Here is a 17,875-nt window from a genome sequence, read left to right on the forward strand (position 1 = left end):
ACCCCTGCTCTATCCACTCGGCCACATTACTTCCCCATAATAAGCGCTTAACAAATACCATATAAAAAAAGAGACCGATAGAGAGGTTTGATTAGCTTGCATCTATTCCATTGCTTAGTACAGTGACTGGCACACAGTAAGTGCTTAAATATCACAAAAAAAGGATGACCAACAGAAATGTTTAAATAACGATAATTAAGGTGCTTGTTAAGTGCTTACTATGTGCCAAGCACTGTTCTAAGTGCTGGGGCAGATACAAGTAATCCAGTTAATCTGGGGAAACACAAATCTGGGACGGGATAGTTACTATTAAGAGAAGTTAGTGCTATTTCTGAGGATCCTTAGAGTAAAAGCTCTCCACAGGATTCACATTAATATGAAGAAAAGAGGGGGGAAGGTTTTTCTTCAGGGATGGATGGCCCTGTCTCCTCGCCGGGCTTCCTGGAGAATGCACCCACCTCCTTCGGGCAGAGACGGATAAGCGGTCACGCGTCCCAACACCGTTTCCATTCCAGGGTTCAGATATCTCAGGATAACCAGAAATAAGTGGAGGCTTGACTTTTCCACCTTCAAAGTTATCTTCACTTCGTTCTATAAGTGGAAGTTAATAAACACACAAAATGTCATATGGTTTAGTGAGCCCTTTGTGGGCAGGGATTGTGTCTATCAACTCTGCTGTACTGAACTCTCCCAAGTGCTTAATACAGAGTTCTGCAACCAGGAAGTGCTCAGTAAACACTACTTATTGATTGATATGATCTGTAAGCTCCTTGAGGACAAGACCACATCTTTAAGTTCACTGTATTTTCGAAAGCTTTCGGTGAAGTGCTCTGCCCATAGTAAGTGTTCAACGAGCCCTTTTGTTTGAATCTGAATAGAAAACTGGCCAGAAACCAGGCAAGTAAAATAATGTCTTCATTCATTCACTCAATCGTATTTATTGAGCACTTACTGTGCTCAAATCCCTGTTCTAAGCACTTGGGAGAGTACATTATAACAATAAACACATTACCTTCCCACAACGCGCTTACAGTCTAAAGGCGGAGACAGACATTAATATAAATTCCTTGTTCACAAACCACCCACACACACACACACACACCCCTCCCTCCCACACCCCGCATTCCCAAATGTGGGCAGCGAACGTGTTTTTCAATTCTGTATTCTCCCAAGTGCTTAGCAGAGTCCTCTGCATATAGCAGGTGCTCAATTATTACCATTGAAGATGATGATAATGCTAATGTTAGAAAGGTGTAGACAGACCAGCAAAACAGCAAACTAAAATCACTTCCTCGCAAAGTGAGAATCACCAGTATACTGTCTTGGTGACATACAGTTTTACACCAACCCCATTCCCATTCCCCCAACCCAGGAATTTTAAGACTGACTGGACAGAGAACAGGAAGGACTAAGGGAAGATCTTGGGTATTAACCACCCGGGGGCAGGTAAATTCCTCTCCCACTTCAAAGCCTTATTGAAGGCACATCTCCTTCAAGAGGCCTTCCCTGACTAAGCCCTCCTTTCTTCTTCTTCCACTTCCTTCTGCATCACCCTGACTTGATTGATCCCTCAACTGATCCCCTACCCCCCAGCCCCACGACACTTATGTATATACCTGTAATTTATTTATATTAATGTCTGTCTCCCACTGTAGACTGTAAGCTCATTGTGGGCAGGGAATGTGTCTGTTTCCTATTATTTTGTACTCTCCCAAGGGCTTAGTACAGTGTTCCACACACAGTAAGTGCCCAGTAAGTACGACTGACTGACTGATAGAGAGGAGGGAAAGGGAAACACAAAGGAGTCTCTCCCGGAGGGAACAGTTAGGGCCATATTCCAAATGGAAGGTTGCTGTGGGCTACTAAGGACTGAATATGCGGATAGAAATAGAAAAGGAATTGTGGGACCACAGGAAAGATGTAGAAGGAAAAGATCCAGGAGGAAAACCCGAACCCTTCGGACAACAGCTAAAACTGGGAGCAGAAGGCAGGGGGTTGATTCTGGAGCCCCAAAGTGAGGACTGAAACCACTTTAACCATGTTAGCAAGAAAATGAATAGTAAACGGGGACAGGGTCTAAAGCACATCATCTACTCTCTCCCTTTCAGAAGCAGCATGGCTTAGGGGAAAGAGCCTAGGCTTAGGAGTCAGAGGACGTGGGTTCTAATCCCAGCTCCGCCACTTGTCTTCTGTGTGACCTTGGGCAAGTCACTTCACTTCTCTGTGTCTCAGTTACCTCATCTGTAAAATGAGGATTAAGACTGTGAGCCCCAGTGTGGAACAACCCGATTACCTTGTATATGCCCCAGGGCTTAGAACAGTGCTCGGCACATAGTAAGCACTTAACGAACAATTATTATTATATCAATTTTCTTTTTCCATACTCCTCAGCTCCCATTCTTCATTCCTCCCCAGCTCCTTAAGGCTCATTACTGATTTTTGCTCACGCCCTTTCTCCGAACTGACTCTCCCTCTCCCCTCAAATCTGCCAGGTTACAATTGGATGGGAAGATGAGGAGTTGTTTTGGACAGGTTAAGTTTGAGCTGACAGCAGGATATCCAAGCAGAGATGTCCTGAAGGTAGGAGGAAATGCAAGACTGCAGAGGAGGAGAGGACAGGGCTGAAGAGGTACAATTAGGACTCATCTGCACAAAGATGACAGTTGAAGTCTTGGGAGCAAATAAGTAAGATAATCTCGTATCTATTCTAGTGTGTAGCATATAGTAAGAGTTTAATAAATTATCATAATTACTGTAATCATGATAGCCATCCCAAAATGGCCTTAGGGAAGCAGTGTGGCCTAGTAGAAAGAGCAGAGGCCTGGGAGAGTGCTCTGTACACAGTAAGCGCTCAATAAACACGACTGAATGAATAATCCTGGCTTTGCCATTTGCCTGCTGTGTGACCTTGGGCGAGTGTCTTCACTTCTCAGTGTGCCTCAGTTTCCTCATCTATAAAATGGGGATGAAATATCTATTCTCCTTCCTCAGACTGTGAGCCCCAAGTGGGAGAGGGGCTGGGTTAGGCATAATTACCTTGTGTCGGACTGAGAAATAGTCTTTATAGATGCTTTGTATGGGGCTTGGCACATAGTAGCTGTTTAACAATCATCACTATTATCTGCTGCCACGTGTACATGGGAGAGCACTGTGTCAGGAGAGTGAGCACCCAGGGCCAGAGGAAGAAAGGTAGTGACCTCAGTGTTTGAGGGATTCATGGTCCCTGAGACCAGGATCTACACTGAGCAGGGGAGAGCGAGCGAGAGAGAGCAAGAGGGAGTGAGAGAGCAAGCGAGTGAGAGACAGGGCGAGACAGAGAGAGCAAGAGAGCAAGCATGAGAGCGAGCTCGAGCACAAGAATGCAAAAGACAGCATGAGAGAGCGTGCAAGAGAGCACGAGAGAGCGAGAGAGTGCAAGAGAAAGCACTACAGAGTGTGCAAGAGAGCATGTGAGAGAATTAAACAAGAGGAAAAAGAAAATTTGCTTTCCTTCCCCTTAGTGGCAATTATCTGCCACGTCTCTGAACCTTCACAAAGAAAATCGCCTCTGCAACTAGGAGAAACTCCTTGCTACCTGCATTAAGGCAGTCAGTCAGCTCTCTCTCTCCTACCTACCCTCGCTGATCTCCCACTACCATCCAGCCCCACACGCTTTGCTCCTCTTACACCAACCTTCCCTCTACAAAGTGCTCTCTCTCTGTCTCTCTCTTTCTCTCCCTTACACCTTTAAACCATGAGTCCCACGTGGATTGTCCCACAGGCTGATTATCTTGAATCTATCCCTTTGCTTAATAAAACACTTAGGTAAACACTTAACAAGTATCAGTTAATCAATCAATGATATTTATTGAGTGGTCACTTGCCAGTGCGGAAAGAGCCATCTAAGGCTTGGCAGAGTACAATATAAGCAGACCTGCCCCCTGACCTCCAGGAGCTTACGATCCAGAGGGGGAGACAGACGTTAAAATAAATTTTGGATGTGTACATAAGTGTTGTGGGGCTGAGGATGGGTGCATATTCATTCATTTGATCGTATTTATTGAGGGCTTACTGTGTGCAGACCACTGTAGTAAGCGCTCGGGCGGGTACAGTATAACAATAAACAGACACATTCCCTGCCCACAACGAGTTTACAGCTAGGGGAGAGAGATCAGAGCTAGAGATGCAGGTTTGGGAATCATCCTGAGAGAGATGGTAGTTGAAGCCACGGGAGGTGGGAGGGAAGTGAGGCAGCTGACGGGGCCACTATTTCCCCGGTCCGTTTCCGTTCGGAACTTACCTGAACCGGGGACATCTGAACGTAGCCTCGCCAGCTGAAGGCGGGAAACTCCAGAGGATCAAAGCCGAGCCGAACTTCTCTCCCGCCGGGCGTCGTGCCATCTTCAGCCTCAAACTTCATATGGTGCAAGTCGGGGAAATAGTACGTGCTTTCGGGCCTTTCGCGAATGAAAAAACGAACAGGTCGCCAGCCAGCCAATTCGTTCCCCGCTAACTGCCAGCTTCCCACCCAGTCACAATTTCCCTCTCCTTAACAATTAATAATAAATATGGTATTTGTTAAGTGCTTACCACGTGCCAGGCACTATACTAAGCACTGAGGTGGATACAAGCAAATCGGGTTGGACACAGTCCCTGTCCTGTATAGGGCTCACGGTCTTAATCCCCATGCTCTATTCACTATGCCATGCTGCTTCTTTAATAAAGAGGCCTGGAGTGCGGTGACCTAGTAGAACAGCGCTAACAATCATCAGGTGTTGTGCTCTCGTTCCTGGGTTCAGCAGGGGAAAAAGAGAACAGGATAGAGCATGGGCATGGGAGTCAGGTCACGGGTTCTAATCCTGTCTTTGCCACATTTCTGATGTGGGACCTTGGGCAAATCACTTCACTTCCCTTTGCCTCAGTTACCTCACCTGTAAAATGGGGATTGAGACTGTGAGCCCCACATAGGACAGGGGCTGTGTCTAACTTGATTTGCTTATGTCCACCCCAATGCTAAGCACAGTGCTTGGCACAGAGTAAGTGCTTAACAAATACCACAATTATTATTATTACATTATTATTATTATTATTATAGGGGGGAAACCACACACCAGGGCAGCAATTCTGCTGCTTCAAACGCCCCTGTCCCCTACCCCCAGGCCAGGCCTGGTTCCTGGGGGCCGGTTCTCCTGGACTGAACTGCTCGGCCATTTTTCTGTCTTTTTCAATGGTATTTGTTAAGAGCTTACTTTGTGCCAGGAACTTTTCTAAGCACTGAGGCAGGTACAAGCTAATCAGGTTGGACACAGTCCATGTCCTAAATGGGGCTGACAGTCTTAACCCTCATTTTACAGATGAAGTAACTGAGGCACAGGGAAATTAAGTGGATTACCCAAGGTCACTCGGCAGACAAGTGGCGGAGCCGGGATTAGAACCCAGGTCCTTCTGGCTTCCGGGCCGGGGTTCTATCCACTAGGCCATGCTGCTTCTCTGAATGCCCGCTTGATGGGGGACTAGGGCGATGGCCCCAAGTCGCCCTCCCTGAGGAACCCCTTCTCAGGGGCTGACCGGCAGCGCACCAGGTCTTGTAGTCTCCTATAGTGCTCAGTCCAGTGTTCTGCACACAGTGAATGCTCATAATACCCTTGCTTGATCGACTGAGTGGGCGGACTTCAGAGGTTCCTAGCCCCGGCCCCAGCTGTCTTCATCTCAGCCGTCGCTGTGCCGTGTCCACTGGGTGGATCCTCTGACTTGGGTGGAGGACAGAGGAGGCCCGGTGGTGGTCATTATAAGCTATTTTACCCCTTCTATGTCCTGAAAGCTGGAGAAAGGTGATTTGGGAGGATTGCTTTCCACCGATATATAATATAAATATCATTATAATTGAACATTAATAAATAAAATATTATATATATTATATATTATACATTATTTATTCCTATTGTCTCTCTCCCCCTCTAGACTGCCTGTTTTAGGCAGGAAACCTGTCTGCTAACTCCACTGTACTCTCCCAAGTGCTTGGTTCAGTGGTCCACACACAGTAAGTGCTCAACAAACACGATCACACAGTAAGTGCTCAACAAGCACGATCGACTGACTGGAGAGGGACATTGTCCAAACCAATTATCTTCTATCTACCCCAGCGCTTAGTACAGTGCCTGGCACATAGGAAGCAACTAAAAAATAGCATTAAACAAAACAAAATGAAGAAAAAACCCAGGATGACTGGGTCCTGCTCTTTCAATAGTGATAATAATTTGTTAAGCACTTAAGATGTGCCAAGCACTGTACTAAGAGCTGGGGGCAGATGCAAGCAAATCAGGTCGGACACAGTCCCTGTTCCACTTGGGGCTCACGGTCTCAATCCCCATTTTACAGATGAGGTAGCTGAGCCCAGAGAAGTGAAGTGATTTGCCCGAGGTCCTACAGCAGACAAGTGGAGGAGCTGGGATTAGAACCCATGACCTTCTGACTCCCAGGCCCATGCTCTATCCACCATAACATGCTGCTTTTGGCCCTGGACAACTGTAGGAGGGAAACTCCTTCGCTCCCTCCCTCCCCTAGGCAGCCTCCCTCCTCCCATCCCTGCCAGCGCCCACCAGCTCAAAAACAAGGCAGCGGGCAAGACTCACCGCTGGCAGGCCGGCCCCTCGACGTGGGCCCTGCACCGGCAGGCTCCCGAGGGTTCTTGGCACACGGGGGAGAGAGACCCTCCGACGTCACATTGACAACCTGAGGACCCAAAAGGCAACCCTCATTTCAAGCCACCCCGCACCCCCTGCCCCCTCCCCACATCCTGACACCCACAAAACCCTCCTCAAATGTGAAAATAAACAACAGCCCTCCTCTACACTGTAAGCTCGTTGTGGCCAGGGAATATGTCTATTTATTGGTGCATCGTATTTTCCCAAGTACTTAGTACAGTGCTCTGCACACAGTAGGCGCTCAATAAATATGAATGAGTGAATGAGTGAATGAATGAATGAATGAATGAATGAATGAATGAATGAATGAGCAGCAAAGACACTGGCTCTTGGAGCCCCACGGGTATATTCTCCATCCAGGAGGTGTGTCAGGTCAGGGACCAAAGAGAAAGAAGCAGAAGGCCTGATGACAATATAATGGTTTCTGAGAGAAGGCCTGCAACAATGGTTAGGGTATTTGTTAAACGCTAAGTGTCAAGCACTGTTCTAAGTGCTGTGGTAGAGTCAAGAGAATCAGGTTGGACAGAGTCCCTGTCCCACACAGAGCTCACAGTTTTAATCCCCATACTACAGATGAGGGAACTGAGGCACAGAGAAGTGAAGAGATTTGCCCAAGGTCACATTGCAGACAAGCAGCAGATCCGGGATTAGAACCCATGACCTTCTAACTCCGGGCTCATGCATTATCCACTACACTCTGCTGTCCCAGGCCCACGCTCTTTCCACTAGGCCACACTGCTTCTACGGTACTTGGGGAAACAGAACAGGGAGAGTAGCACAACGAACTCTCAGTTCACAGGGTAGTGAGAGCAGAGAGTCGGAGCTTTATCATTAGACAACAGCTTCGCCCCCAGCTCAAATCTTATTCCAGAGCTGGGGGCACAAAGCAAAATGGAACAGTTTGATTTCCACTCCCCCCGTCTACCGGCCCCTGCCCCTTCCCATTGAGGAGCTGAGAGGAAGCAGTAATGAAATCAAAAGGAGAACAGGGGTGAAGGCACGTGACCACGGTCAAGGCCATTCCTGGATCCGACCAATGGCTCATACAGCCCTGGCCCTCCCGGGTACTTAGAGACCACTAACTTCCCCCTCTTCACCTCTAAGAAGCAAAACCCCGGGTAGTCATCCTATGAAAAATGGATGATGGGCATCCCGGGGACTGGATTCTAATCCTGGCTCAGCCATTTACCTATTCTATGTGACCTCGGCCAAGTCTTCAACTATTCTGGGCCTCAGCTTCCTCATCTATAAAATGCGAATTTAATACCTGCTCTCACTCCTCCTTAGACTGTGAATCCAAGGAGGCACAGGGGCTGTGTCTTCTAAGATTGTATTGGATCTAACTCAGTGCTTAGTACAGTGCTTGTCACATAGTAAGCAATGAACAAACACCATTATCATGCGCCGGCTGTTAAGCGGGCTGGATCTAAGAGGGAATACTTCTGATACCCTCAGAGCTGAGGAGACTCTCATCTGGGCTTTCTGTCCAGTTCAGGGGATCACTGTGAAGGTGTGAACAGTCTACTTCCAAGGCTAACGATCAGAATAAGTGCTACATAGGAAGTACTTTCTAAGTGCAAAAGCTACGCTAGGTACCAGACAGTCAGAGCAAACCCAGCCCCTCCTGTCCCACATGGGGCTCACAGTCTAAGGGGGAAGGAGGACAAGGTATCGAATCCCCCCTTTTAGAGATGAAGAAACTGAGGCCCAGGAAGTGAAGTGTAAGGTTACCCAGCAGACAAGAGGAAGAGCTGGGATTAGAACCCATGTCTTCTGACTCCCAGGCCCCTGTTCTTTCCACTAGGCTCTCTGGGTTAGGTGTGCCCCTGTCTGGAGACGAAGGGATGGATGGATGGATTAGGCCACCTTTCAGGCCCCAGTACTGAGAACAAAGGCCCCATTGCTACCCCTAAGAATCAGGAACAATTTTTGGCTAGAACATGGGAGAGGAACCTGATTTTGGTGACAGTTTGGTCTGCGGTAAACAGATGATCAGCTGTGTGGCAGGGGAAAGGGGAGGAGAAAGGAAGGGGAAGAAGAGAGAGGGAAGGAGGAGAAGGAGGGGGAAGAGGAGGGGGAAGAGGAGGAGGGAAAAGGGATGGAGAGAGGGGAAGAAGGGAGGGGAGGGAAAAAGAGGAGGAAGAGGGCAGGAAGGGAAGCAGGTTAGTAATAGGTCCTGCTCCTGACAGCGATCACAGAGGGCGAAGGTGTGAAGCTGGAAAGACAGGGCCATCCCTGTTAATTCACCAGACACTTCTCTCAGGGCTGTGGGTTAAGCATGCACAAAGCCAGGAGACCACCCAAATGCTGCAAATCCTGCAGCAAAGGTTGGCCTGAAACCTCCCCTCTCCTCCTCCCCCGACCGGGGTCCCACTCTAGGCAGAAAAACATCCTCCCTGGGCATGTCTGACAGCTAACCAACCTTGACATCCAAAATAATTCCCGTTTTCCAGACCAAAGTAGCCGTCTTCACAGGTATCGCAGGCATCCCCACAGACGTTAGCCTTGCAGTAACACTCCCCATCTCTCTGCAGAGAAATGAGGCAGACGCTTGACGCAACCATAACAGTAACAATAATAATCGTGGCATCTGTCAGTCGCTACTACGTGCCAGGCACTGTGCTGAGCACTGGGATAGGTACAAGACGATCGGGTTGGGCACTGTCTCAGTCCCGCATGGGGCTAACGGTTAAGGAAAGAGAGAAGTAAAGTGACTTGCTAAGGTCACACTGAAGGCAAGTGGTGGAGCTGGGATTAGAATCCAGATCCTCTGACTGCAGGCCCATGCTCTTTCCACTAAGCCATTCTGCTTCTACTCCAAAAAGCCTCATTCTTTGGATGAAATAGGACCCTTGCCAAGCCAGTAAGACATTGGCTCCCCCAAACAATTATTACATATGGTATTTGTTAAGCAGTTACTATGTGCCAGGCACCGTACTAAGCAATCTAAAGCAGTAAAAACAGGATCTCAAAGGGCAAAAGGGACACTGGGATGGACTGAGTCAGTCAACGGAATTCATTGCGCGCTTACGGTGTGCCGAAGACTGAACTAAGAACTTGGGTGAGTACAGTTCAACAATAAAACAGACATATCCCCTGCCCACAAAGAGCTTAAGGTCTAGAGGGGGAGAAAGACAATAACTTCAGAAAAATACACAAGTACTGTGGGGCTGGGAGGATGGGATGAATAAACCAAGTTAGGGTGACCCCGACGGGAATCGGAGAAGAAGAAAGGGAAGGGAAGGCCTTTTGGAGGAGATGTGCCTTTAATAAGGCTTTGAATGGGAGGAGGTGGTGAGGAAGGGTAACTGTCGGACATGAGGAGGGAGGGAGTTCCAGGCCAGAGGCAGGACAGGGACGAGAGGTCGGCGGCGAGATTAGACGAAATCGAGGTACAGTGAGAAGGTTAGCACTCACCTGCTGGCACTCACCCACACCGCTCACCACTCCAGCCGAGTGGCACTGGCACTCTGTAGAAACAGACGGGCACAAATTTGGTCTTTGAGAGGACTAAATTCAAGGAATTTTCCAGGTGTCCGGAAACTTGATACCAGCTCTTAGCTGGGCTCCTCCTGAGTCTTCCAATCTCCCCGGGAAAGGTACGAACCCAGCAGCCTCCAGTTAGGAGTGGGTTCTGAGCTAGTGAGTGTGAGAAAATGGCAGGGAATCGGGGGGAAAACACCAACAGCGGTCTGGATTGTCAAGACGGTGGCACCGTCTTGGACCGATTCCCCGGGTCCTTGGGGATGAGGACCCGATGGTCCGGCCGCTGATGAGATGCTGAAGCCGCAAGGAATCTGGCTCACAGCCGGGTGGTTCAGGGGTGTCGGACCCAGAGCCAACACAAATCCCGGTCCCACCTGGGAAAAATGACTGATCGACTGTGATTGGTTGACTTACAAAAGAGCACAGAAACCCCTGGGAACAGGGAGGGGAAACCCCGCTGCGTTCATCTCCAGCCTTCTCTCGCTCTCTTTCCCGGGGGGGCAGGGGAAAGGCAGGGACCCCAGCAAACAACATTAATAGAAAGTTGGGGGGAAATCAATCAACCATACTTAATTGAGCACTTACTGTGTGCAGAGCTCTGTACTAAGCACTTGGGAGAGAACAATATGCCAATATAACAGACACATTCCCTACGCACACTGCGCTTCCAATCTAGAGGGGGAATACAACCGGTGCGGGGGACCAGTCCTACCTGAACAACCCTCCAGGTTTTCCTCCGCCAGGTTCCAGTAGAGTGGTTTGCAGACGCTGCAAGTGGGACCCTGGACGTACAGCTGACACCGGCAGTAACCCTAGAAACCAGACAGAATCAGGTAACAGCATCAAATGGGAAAACAGGGGGGAGACACATTCAGCACTCAGACAATCCTTTGCCTTAGGGCAGCAGGAATAAAGGAGCACAGCCCAGTGGATAGGGCACAGGCCTGGGAGTCAGAAGGACCTGGGTTCTAATCCCAACTCCACCTCTTCTCTGCTGTCTGACCGTGGGCAAGTCACTTCACTTCCTGGTGACTCAGCTATCTCATCAGTAAATTGGGGATTAAGACTGTGAGCCCCACATGGGACAGGGGCTGTATCCAACTTGATTAGCTTGTATCTGCCCGAGCGCTTAGTATATTATCTGGCACATAGTAAGCGCTTAATGACTACCATTAAAACAAACAAGAAAGATCCCAGGCTGGAGATGATCAAAGCTAATCTGGTGGGGCTTGAAAAAAAAACTTTCTGGAGCACGCGGTTGAGTGCCAGGTCCCGAGTCTGCTAAATGACATGACAATTTACAGCTCAAGGACGAAGATTAGTGCTCACCTCTGCTGACCAAATCAAGGTCCAAGGGACACAAACTAAGCCCTGAACAGGTAAAAGGACCTTCAGGAAACTTGGGAATGGAGGATTTTTGTTGTTTTTTAAAAAATGGTATTTGTTAAGTGCTTACTCTGTGCCCGGGACCATACTAAGCGCTGAGTAGATAAAAGATAATCAAGTTGGACGCAGTCACATTGGTCTCACAGACTTAACCCCCATTTTACAGATGAAGAAACTCAGGCACGGAGAAGTAAAGTGACTTGTCCCAGGTCACAGAGCAATCAATAAATTGTATTTAGTGAGCACTTACTTTGTGCAGAGCACTGTACTCAGCAGACCAGTGGCGGAGCCAATATTAGAATCCAGGTCCTCTGACTCCTAGGCCTGTGCTCTACCCACTTGGTCATGCTATTTTCCTGTGCTGAGGTTGGATCAAAATCCAGCCCATCATCGAGGAGGGTGAAATTCCCAGTAAATCACACACTCTGGTCGCATAGTTGGCTCAGAGTGCATTTCTTCCAAACTGTTTGCACGTCAGACAGATGGACAGTCCCCAGAGACCCCAGTTGATGAGACACTTCTCTGGATCGAGGAAAACGTTTTCCAATGGATAATTTGGGATGAGATTATAACTGTGAGGTTAACCTGGGTGGCTCCCAGTGGAATCAGTCCCTATCGGGCTCAGACTTGCTACGGCCTGCAGGCTCGGCAAATTCTGGGAACAACGGGCAGTACTTCCAGGCCTGAGGCCTCTGGGGATTGATGAGGCCCGGAGTGAGGATTCTTGAGGATGAGCCGAGGAGGAGGCTGCTGTTGCTGCTGTGCAAAATGCAAAATAGCTTCATTTGTCCCTCAGACCTGATGGAAAATGCCCAACTACCCTCTGGGGCAATCCAAACCTGACTTCTAGGGGCCTGGAAGGCCCAAATGCCACCTCTCCTGAACTCCCCAATGGGAAAGTGACACACTTACGGACTGAGAATCGATGGTACCCACAGGGTCACATTCGTCGTCGGAACCTGTGTGGAATTTAGAGGGAAAAATGTGTCAGTGCCTCTAGTTGAACAATACGGCCAGCTGGGCTAAAATGTTTAAGATTTATAAAAATAATAACACTCTTCACTTCCGATCAAATCGACTGCATTTATTGAGTGCTTACTGTGTACAGGGAACCTTACTGTTTGTGAGAGTTCAGAGTTGGTAGACATGTTTCCTGACCTCAAGGAGCTGACAGTTAAGAGGGGAAGACAGACATAAATATATATATATTTACACATATATATGCATACATATGTATATATACATACACGCATATGTAAATGTATGTACATATATACACATATATATCATGGATATGTACATAAGTGCTATGGGGATGAGGGTGGGCTGGGACTGAAGGTGGGATGAATAAAGGCTACAAATCCATGTACAAGGGGCAACACAGAATGGAGCGGGTGAAGAGGAAATGAGGATTAAGTCGGGGAAGGCCTCTTGGAGGAGATGTACTTTTACTAAGGCTTTGAAAGTGCGGGGAGTGATGATTTGTCAGAAATGAAGGGGGAGGGAGTTCCAGGCCAAAAGCAGAACGTGGGCGTGGGGTGGGCAGCAAAGGCCGATGAGATCGAGGTACAGTGAGTAGGTAGCGTTAGAGGAGAAAAGTGTGTGGGCTGGGATATAGTAGGAAATCAGGAAGGTGAGGTAGGAGGGTCAAGGGGATGGAGCACTTTAAAGTCGAAAGGGGTTTCTGTCTGATGTGGGGATGGATGGACAACACTGGAGGTTTTGGAGGAGTGGGGAAACATGGACTGAAGACAGTTTTAAAGTAATCTAGGGCTGGAATCTCTTGGAATAGAGGTTTCAAGGGCCTTGCACGCCCTCCACCCAACTTCCCCCAGACCCTGGGCATGAGGCCCACAGTTGTGCCCACCTGACCTTCCACCACATCTCCAGCACCACCTGCCCCTACTAGTAGGTTAAGGGAAAAATGGGAAGTATTTGACCAGAGTAATTCTTAGTTCTACTCACAGGAGGGCAGTAAATGCACACAAATTTTATTTGTTTTTTACCATATTTGTTAAGTGCTTACTATGTGCCAGGCATTGTTCTAGGTACTGAGGTAGAAACGAGCTAATCGGGTTGGACACAGTCCATGGCCCACGTGGGGCTCACAGTCTTCATCCCCATTTTACAGATGAGGTAACTGAGGCACAGAGCCATTGTGACTTGCCCAAGATCACAGAGCCGACAAGAGTCGGAGCAGGGCTCTAACCACTAGACTCGCTGCTTCAGAGAATTCAGAGAATCATGGAGCTGAAAGGGGAGGCTAACCATATAAATGAAAGGGAAGCAGCATGGCCTATTGATTGATGATTGAATGACTGATTATCCTCCTTATTGGCACTGGGGGATGTACGGAGGCAGTGGAGATGGGGTAAAATACTATAAAATCTGTGATGGGGAAAGGAAGGAAGGAGGAAATGGAGGGGGAAAGCTGAAAGAGGGTGAGGTGAGGTGGGGCAGGGCAGGTGGAGCTGGTGAGGCTGGGGGCAGGCCAGGACCGGCGAGATGAGCTCTGCTTGTGGATGGGATCATCTGGGAAAGTGAAAGTGTTCATCTCACTTCTAAAAAAATCCAGATTGCACTCAAGGAGCCAAGCAGTATGGCCTACTGGTAAGAGCACATGGCCTGGGAGACTAGCGCCTCTCTGAGTTCTAGTCCTAACCCTACTCTGATTTATTCGGTGACTTTGGAAAGTCATTAAGAAAAGCCGTGTGGTCTAGTGGATGGGGCCTAAGATTCAGAAGGATATGAGCCTCGCCAATTGTCTGTTGTGTGTCCTTGGGAAAGTCACTTCTCTATCCTTAGTTTCCTCAACTGTAAAATGGGAATTAAGACTGTGAACCCCATATGGAACAAGGACTGTGTCCAACCTGATTAGCTTGTATCTACTGCAGCGCTTCCTCAGTCAAGTCACTCAAACATATTTATTGAGCACTGTGTGCAGAGTACTGTACTAAGCGCTTGGGAGAGTACAATATAACAAACAGACACAATCCCTGACCACAATGAGTTTACAGACTAGAGGAGGAGACAGACAATAATATTAATAAATTACAGATAAGGATATAAGTGCTGGGGGCCTGGGAGAGGGAATCAATAAAGGGAGATGCAGAAGACAGTAGGAGAAGAGGAAAGGAGGGCTTAGTCAGGGAAAGCTTCTTGGAAGAGATGTGCCTTCAATAAGGCTTTGAAGTGGGGGGAGAGTGTCTGCTTGATTTGATGAGAGAGAACAGTGCCTGGCACATATTAAACACTTAATAAATACCTAAAAAAAAACCTCTGTGGAATGAGAGAACGGAGTCAAGGACGATGCCAAGGTTACAGGCTTGTGAGAGAGGAAGGATGGTTGTGCTGTTCACAGTGACGGGCAAGTTCAGGAGAGGACAAGGTTTGGGAGGGAAGATAAGGAGCTCTGTCTAGGACGTGTTAAGTTTGAAGTGATGGGAGGACATCCAAGTAGAGATATCTTGAAGACGAGAGGAGATGCAAGCCTGAAATGGGAACAGGGAAGGAGATATAGATTTGGATGTCATCCACATAAAGATGATAGTTGAAGCTGTGGGAGTGAATGAGTTCTCCAAGGGAGTGAGGGTAGATGGAGAAAGGACCAAGAACTGACCCTTGAGCGATAGACCCTTACAGTTAGGGGATGGGAGGGGGAGCCCGCGAAGGAGACCGAGAATCAACGGCCAGGCAGATAAGAGGAGAATCAGGAAAGGACAGAGTCAACGAAGCCAAGGTTGGATAATGTATCCAGGAGAGGGGGACGGTCTACAGTGTTAAAGGCAGCTGAGAGGTCGAGGAGGATTAGAATGGAGTAGGAGCCTTTGGATTTGGCGGTTTCAGTGGAGCGGAAGGGACAGACGCCAGACTGGTGGGGGTCCAGGAAAGAGTTGGAGGAGAGGAATTTGAGTCAGTGGGTGTAGATGACTTGCTCAAGGAGTTGGGAGCGGAAAGGTAGGAGGGAGATGGGGTTATAAGTGGAGGGAGCTGTGGGGTCAAGGGAGGGCTTTTTAAGGATGGGGGAGACATGGATATGTTTGAAGGCAGTGGGGAAGAAGCCTCCAGAGAGTGAACAGTTGAAGATGGCTGTTAAGGAGGGAGGGAGGGAAGGGGTGAGAGATTTTATAAACTGAGAAGGAATGGGGTCCGATGCACATGTGGAAGGGGTGGCATTCGAGAGGAGGCAGGAGATCCCCTCCGGAGATACTGCTGGGGAGGATGGGAAAGTTGAAGAGGGGGCCGGAAGGAACGGTCCAGTCTGGGGGAATGTAAACTGTAAATTCTAGACTGTAAACTCGTTTAAGACTGTAAGCTTGGGGGAATCGAGACTGTGGGCCTCACATGGGACCGTGTCCAATCTGATTTGCTTGTTATAGCCACTTCAGTGCTTAGTACAGTGCCTGGCAAATAGTAAGTGCTTAAGAAACACTACAGTTATCATCATCATTATCATTATCATTCTCTGTGCTTCGGTTTCTTCAACTGTATGATTGGAATTCAATCCCTTTTCTCCCCTCCTACTCAGACTGTAAGCTCCATGTGGGACAGGGACTGTGTCCGATTTGATTAACTTGTACCTACCACATGCTTAGAATAAGCTTGACACAAGGTAAGCACCAAGGCATCACAGTCTTAATCCTCATTTTACAGATAAGGTAACTGAGGCCCAGAGAAGTGAAGTGATTTGCCCAAGGTCACAGAGCAGACAACTGTGTGACCAGTTAGCAGGATTAGAACCCAGCTTTATCCACTAGGCCATGCTGCTGCTCCAATTTTTTTAAGATTTTTAAATCCATTCCTTTTTAAATCCCCCACACAATCATGCTGAGGTCAGGGTGCAGCTTGCTACAATGCAGACACTCAATAAGGTCTGGTTCACGCTTTCCTGCAGGGCCCCCCGGGCAGTTACCATTGTCTGAGCTCCCCATCACTCATCTCCCTGGAGTATTTCTCAAACACTGGAATTGCCCAGAATCTCCCCGCTTTGCCTTGAGGAGAGAAAATGCCTCTGTCACTGAGCAAGAAGGCCTAAGTGAAGCCATGAGCAGGCCTGGCGTCCAACAGAGCCTCTAATGGGAAACAGAAACCCAAGAGGTAAAGAGGACTGGATCCTGGATGGGACCTGGTGGAGGGGAGGGATACAATCCATGGAACCCGAAGCACATACGGCTCTGGTTTACTGTCCCAAGATCTCAGAGGCTGCTTCCAAAATCCACAAACCTAGTGAGGGAGAATGAGACCAGGCTGCAGACAAAACCACTTTCATTCATTCAGTCTTATTTATAGAGCTCTTACTGTGTGCAGAGCCCTGTACTAAGCGCTTGGGAGAATACAATCCCTGGGTGGGACAGGAATTCTGTCCAACCTAATTATCTTGCATCTACTCCAGTGCTTAGTACAGTGCCTGGCACATAGTAAGCACTTAAACACCACACACACACACACACAGAAATTTTTTTTTTTTTTTTTTTAGAAAAGAGGACACCCAGCTAGGCCATTTTGGCTATATCCGTGGCAGAACAGAAGCATTCTGACTGGAAATCCCCCATCCCTAAAATGGAAAATAGCAGGAAGCACCCTCTGACTGGCAGTGGACTTTAGGGATGTCTCGTTCTCTTCTGCTTCTTCTGCATTCCGCATTCTACTCTCTTGTACCACTGCTTTTTTTTTTAAATGGCATTTAATAAGCACTTATTATGTGCCACATGCTAAACCTAGCACTGGAGTCGATACAAGATCATCAGGTAGGACACAGTCCCTGTCCTACATAAGGCTCACAGTCTCCGTGAGTAGGATTTAATCTCCATTTTACGAATGAGGAAATTGAGGCACAGTGAAGTTAAGTAACCTGCCCAAGGTCACAGAGCAGATGAGTGGCAGAGCCAGCCTGAGCACCCAGGGCCTTTGACTTCCAGCCCCATGCTCTTTCCACTAGGCTACACTGCTTCTCTGTTCTGTCTGTCTTGATTTCCATGCTTAGAATGGGAGCTCCTTGGGGCCACTGATCAGGTCTTAGCTGAGTTTCATGGAATCACTCCCCCTGCCCACTACAGAGTACAGTTCTCTGCCCACAGAATCACTTAAAACCCAGCTACCCTGGCCCAGAGACATCAGTTCACTTCCTACCTGCTCTCTCCCTGATCCTGAGGGCAATTGCCCTGGGGTGAACCACTAGCCGCCCACTGGTCACTGCCCTGTCTGACCACATGACTGCCCCACAAAAGCTGTGGGAGAGGAGCCATGTGGTCTCTTGGGGGGCTGGCGAGGGGGATCAGGACGACTGTCCCATCCAGCTGTGTGGCCTGACGTTTGCTTCT

The 17,875-nt window shown here is 48.4% G+C and overlaps 1 protein-coding gene across 1 annotated transcript in view; it reads right to left on the reverse strand.

Annotated features, from left to right (window-relative positions):
• Positions 1–17,875, reverse strand: part of LAMA3 (laminin subunit alpha 3) — a 129,547-nt gene that overhangs the window by 93,696 nt on the left and 17,976 nt on the right. Inside the window, exons 10-16 of the mRNA XM_029069416.2 lie at positions 12,468–12,514; positions 10,882–10,981; positions 10,101–10,153; positions 9,106–9,211; positions 6,612–6,711; positions 4,280–4,436; positions 459–591 (exon numbers count right to left, since the gene is read on the reverse strand). Of these exons, the coding sequence (XP_028925249.1) occupies positions 459–591; positions 4,280–4,436; positions 6,612–6,711; positions 9,106–9,211; positions 10,101–10,153; positions 10,882–10,981; positions 12,468–12,514 (696 nt within the window). The remainder of the gene's footprint in view (positions 1–458; positions 592–4,279; positions 4,437–6,611; positions 6,712–9,105; positions 9,212–10,100; positions 10,154–10,881; positions 10,982–12,467; positions 12,515–17,875) is intronic.

Source organism: Ornithorhynchus anatinus, chromosome 7 (assembly GCF_004115215.2).
Source record: "Ornithorhynchus anatinus isolate Pmale09 chromosome 7, mOrnAna1.pri.v4, whole genome shotgun sequence".
NCBI lineage: Eukaryota > Metazoa > Chordata > Mammalia > Monotremata > Ornithorhynchidae > Ornithorhynchus > Ornithorhynchus anatinus.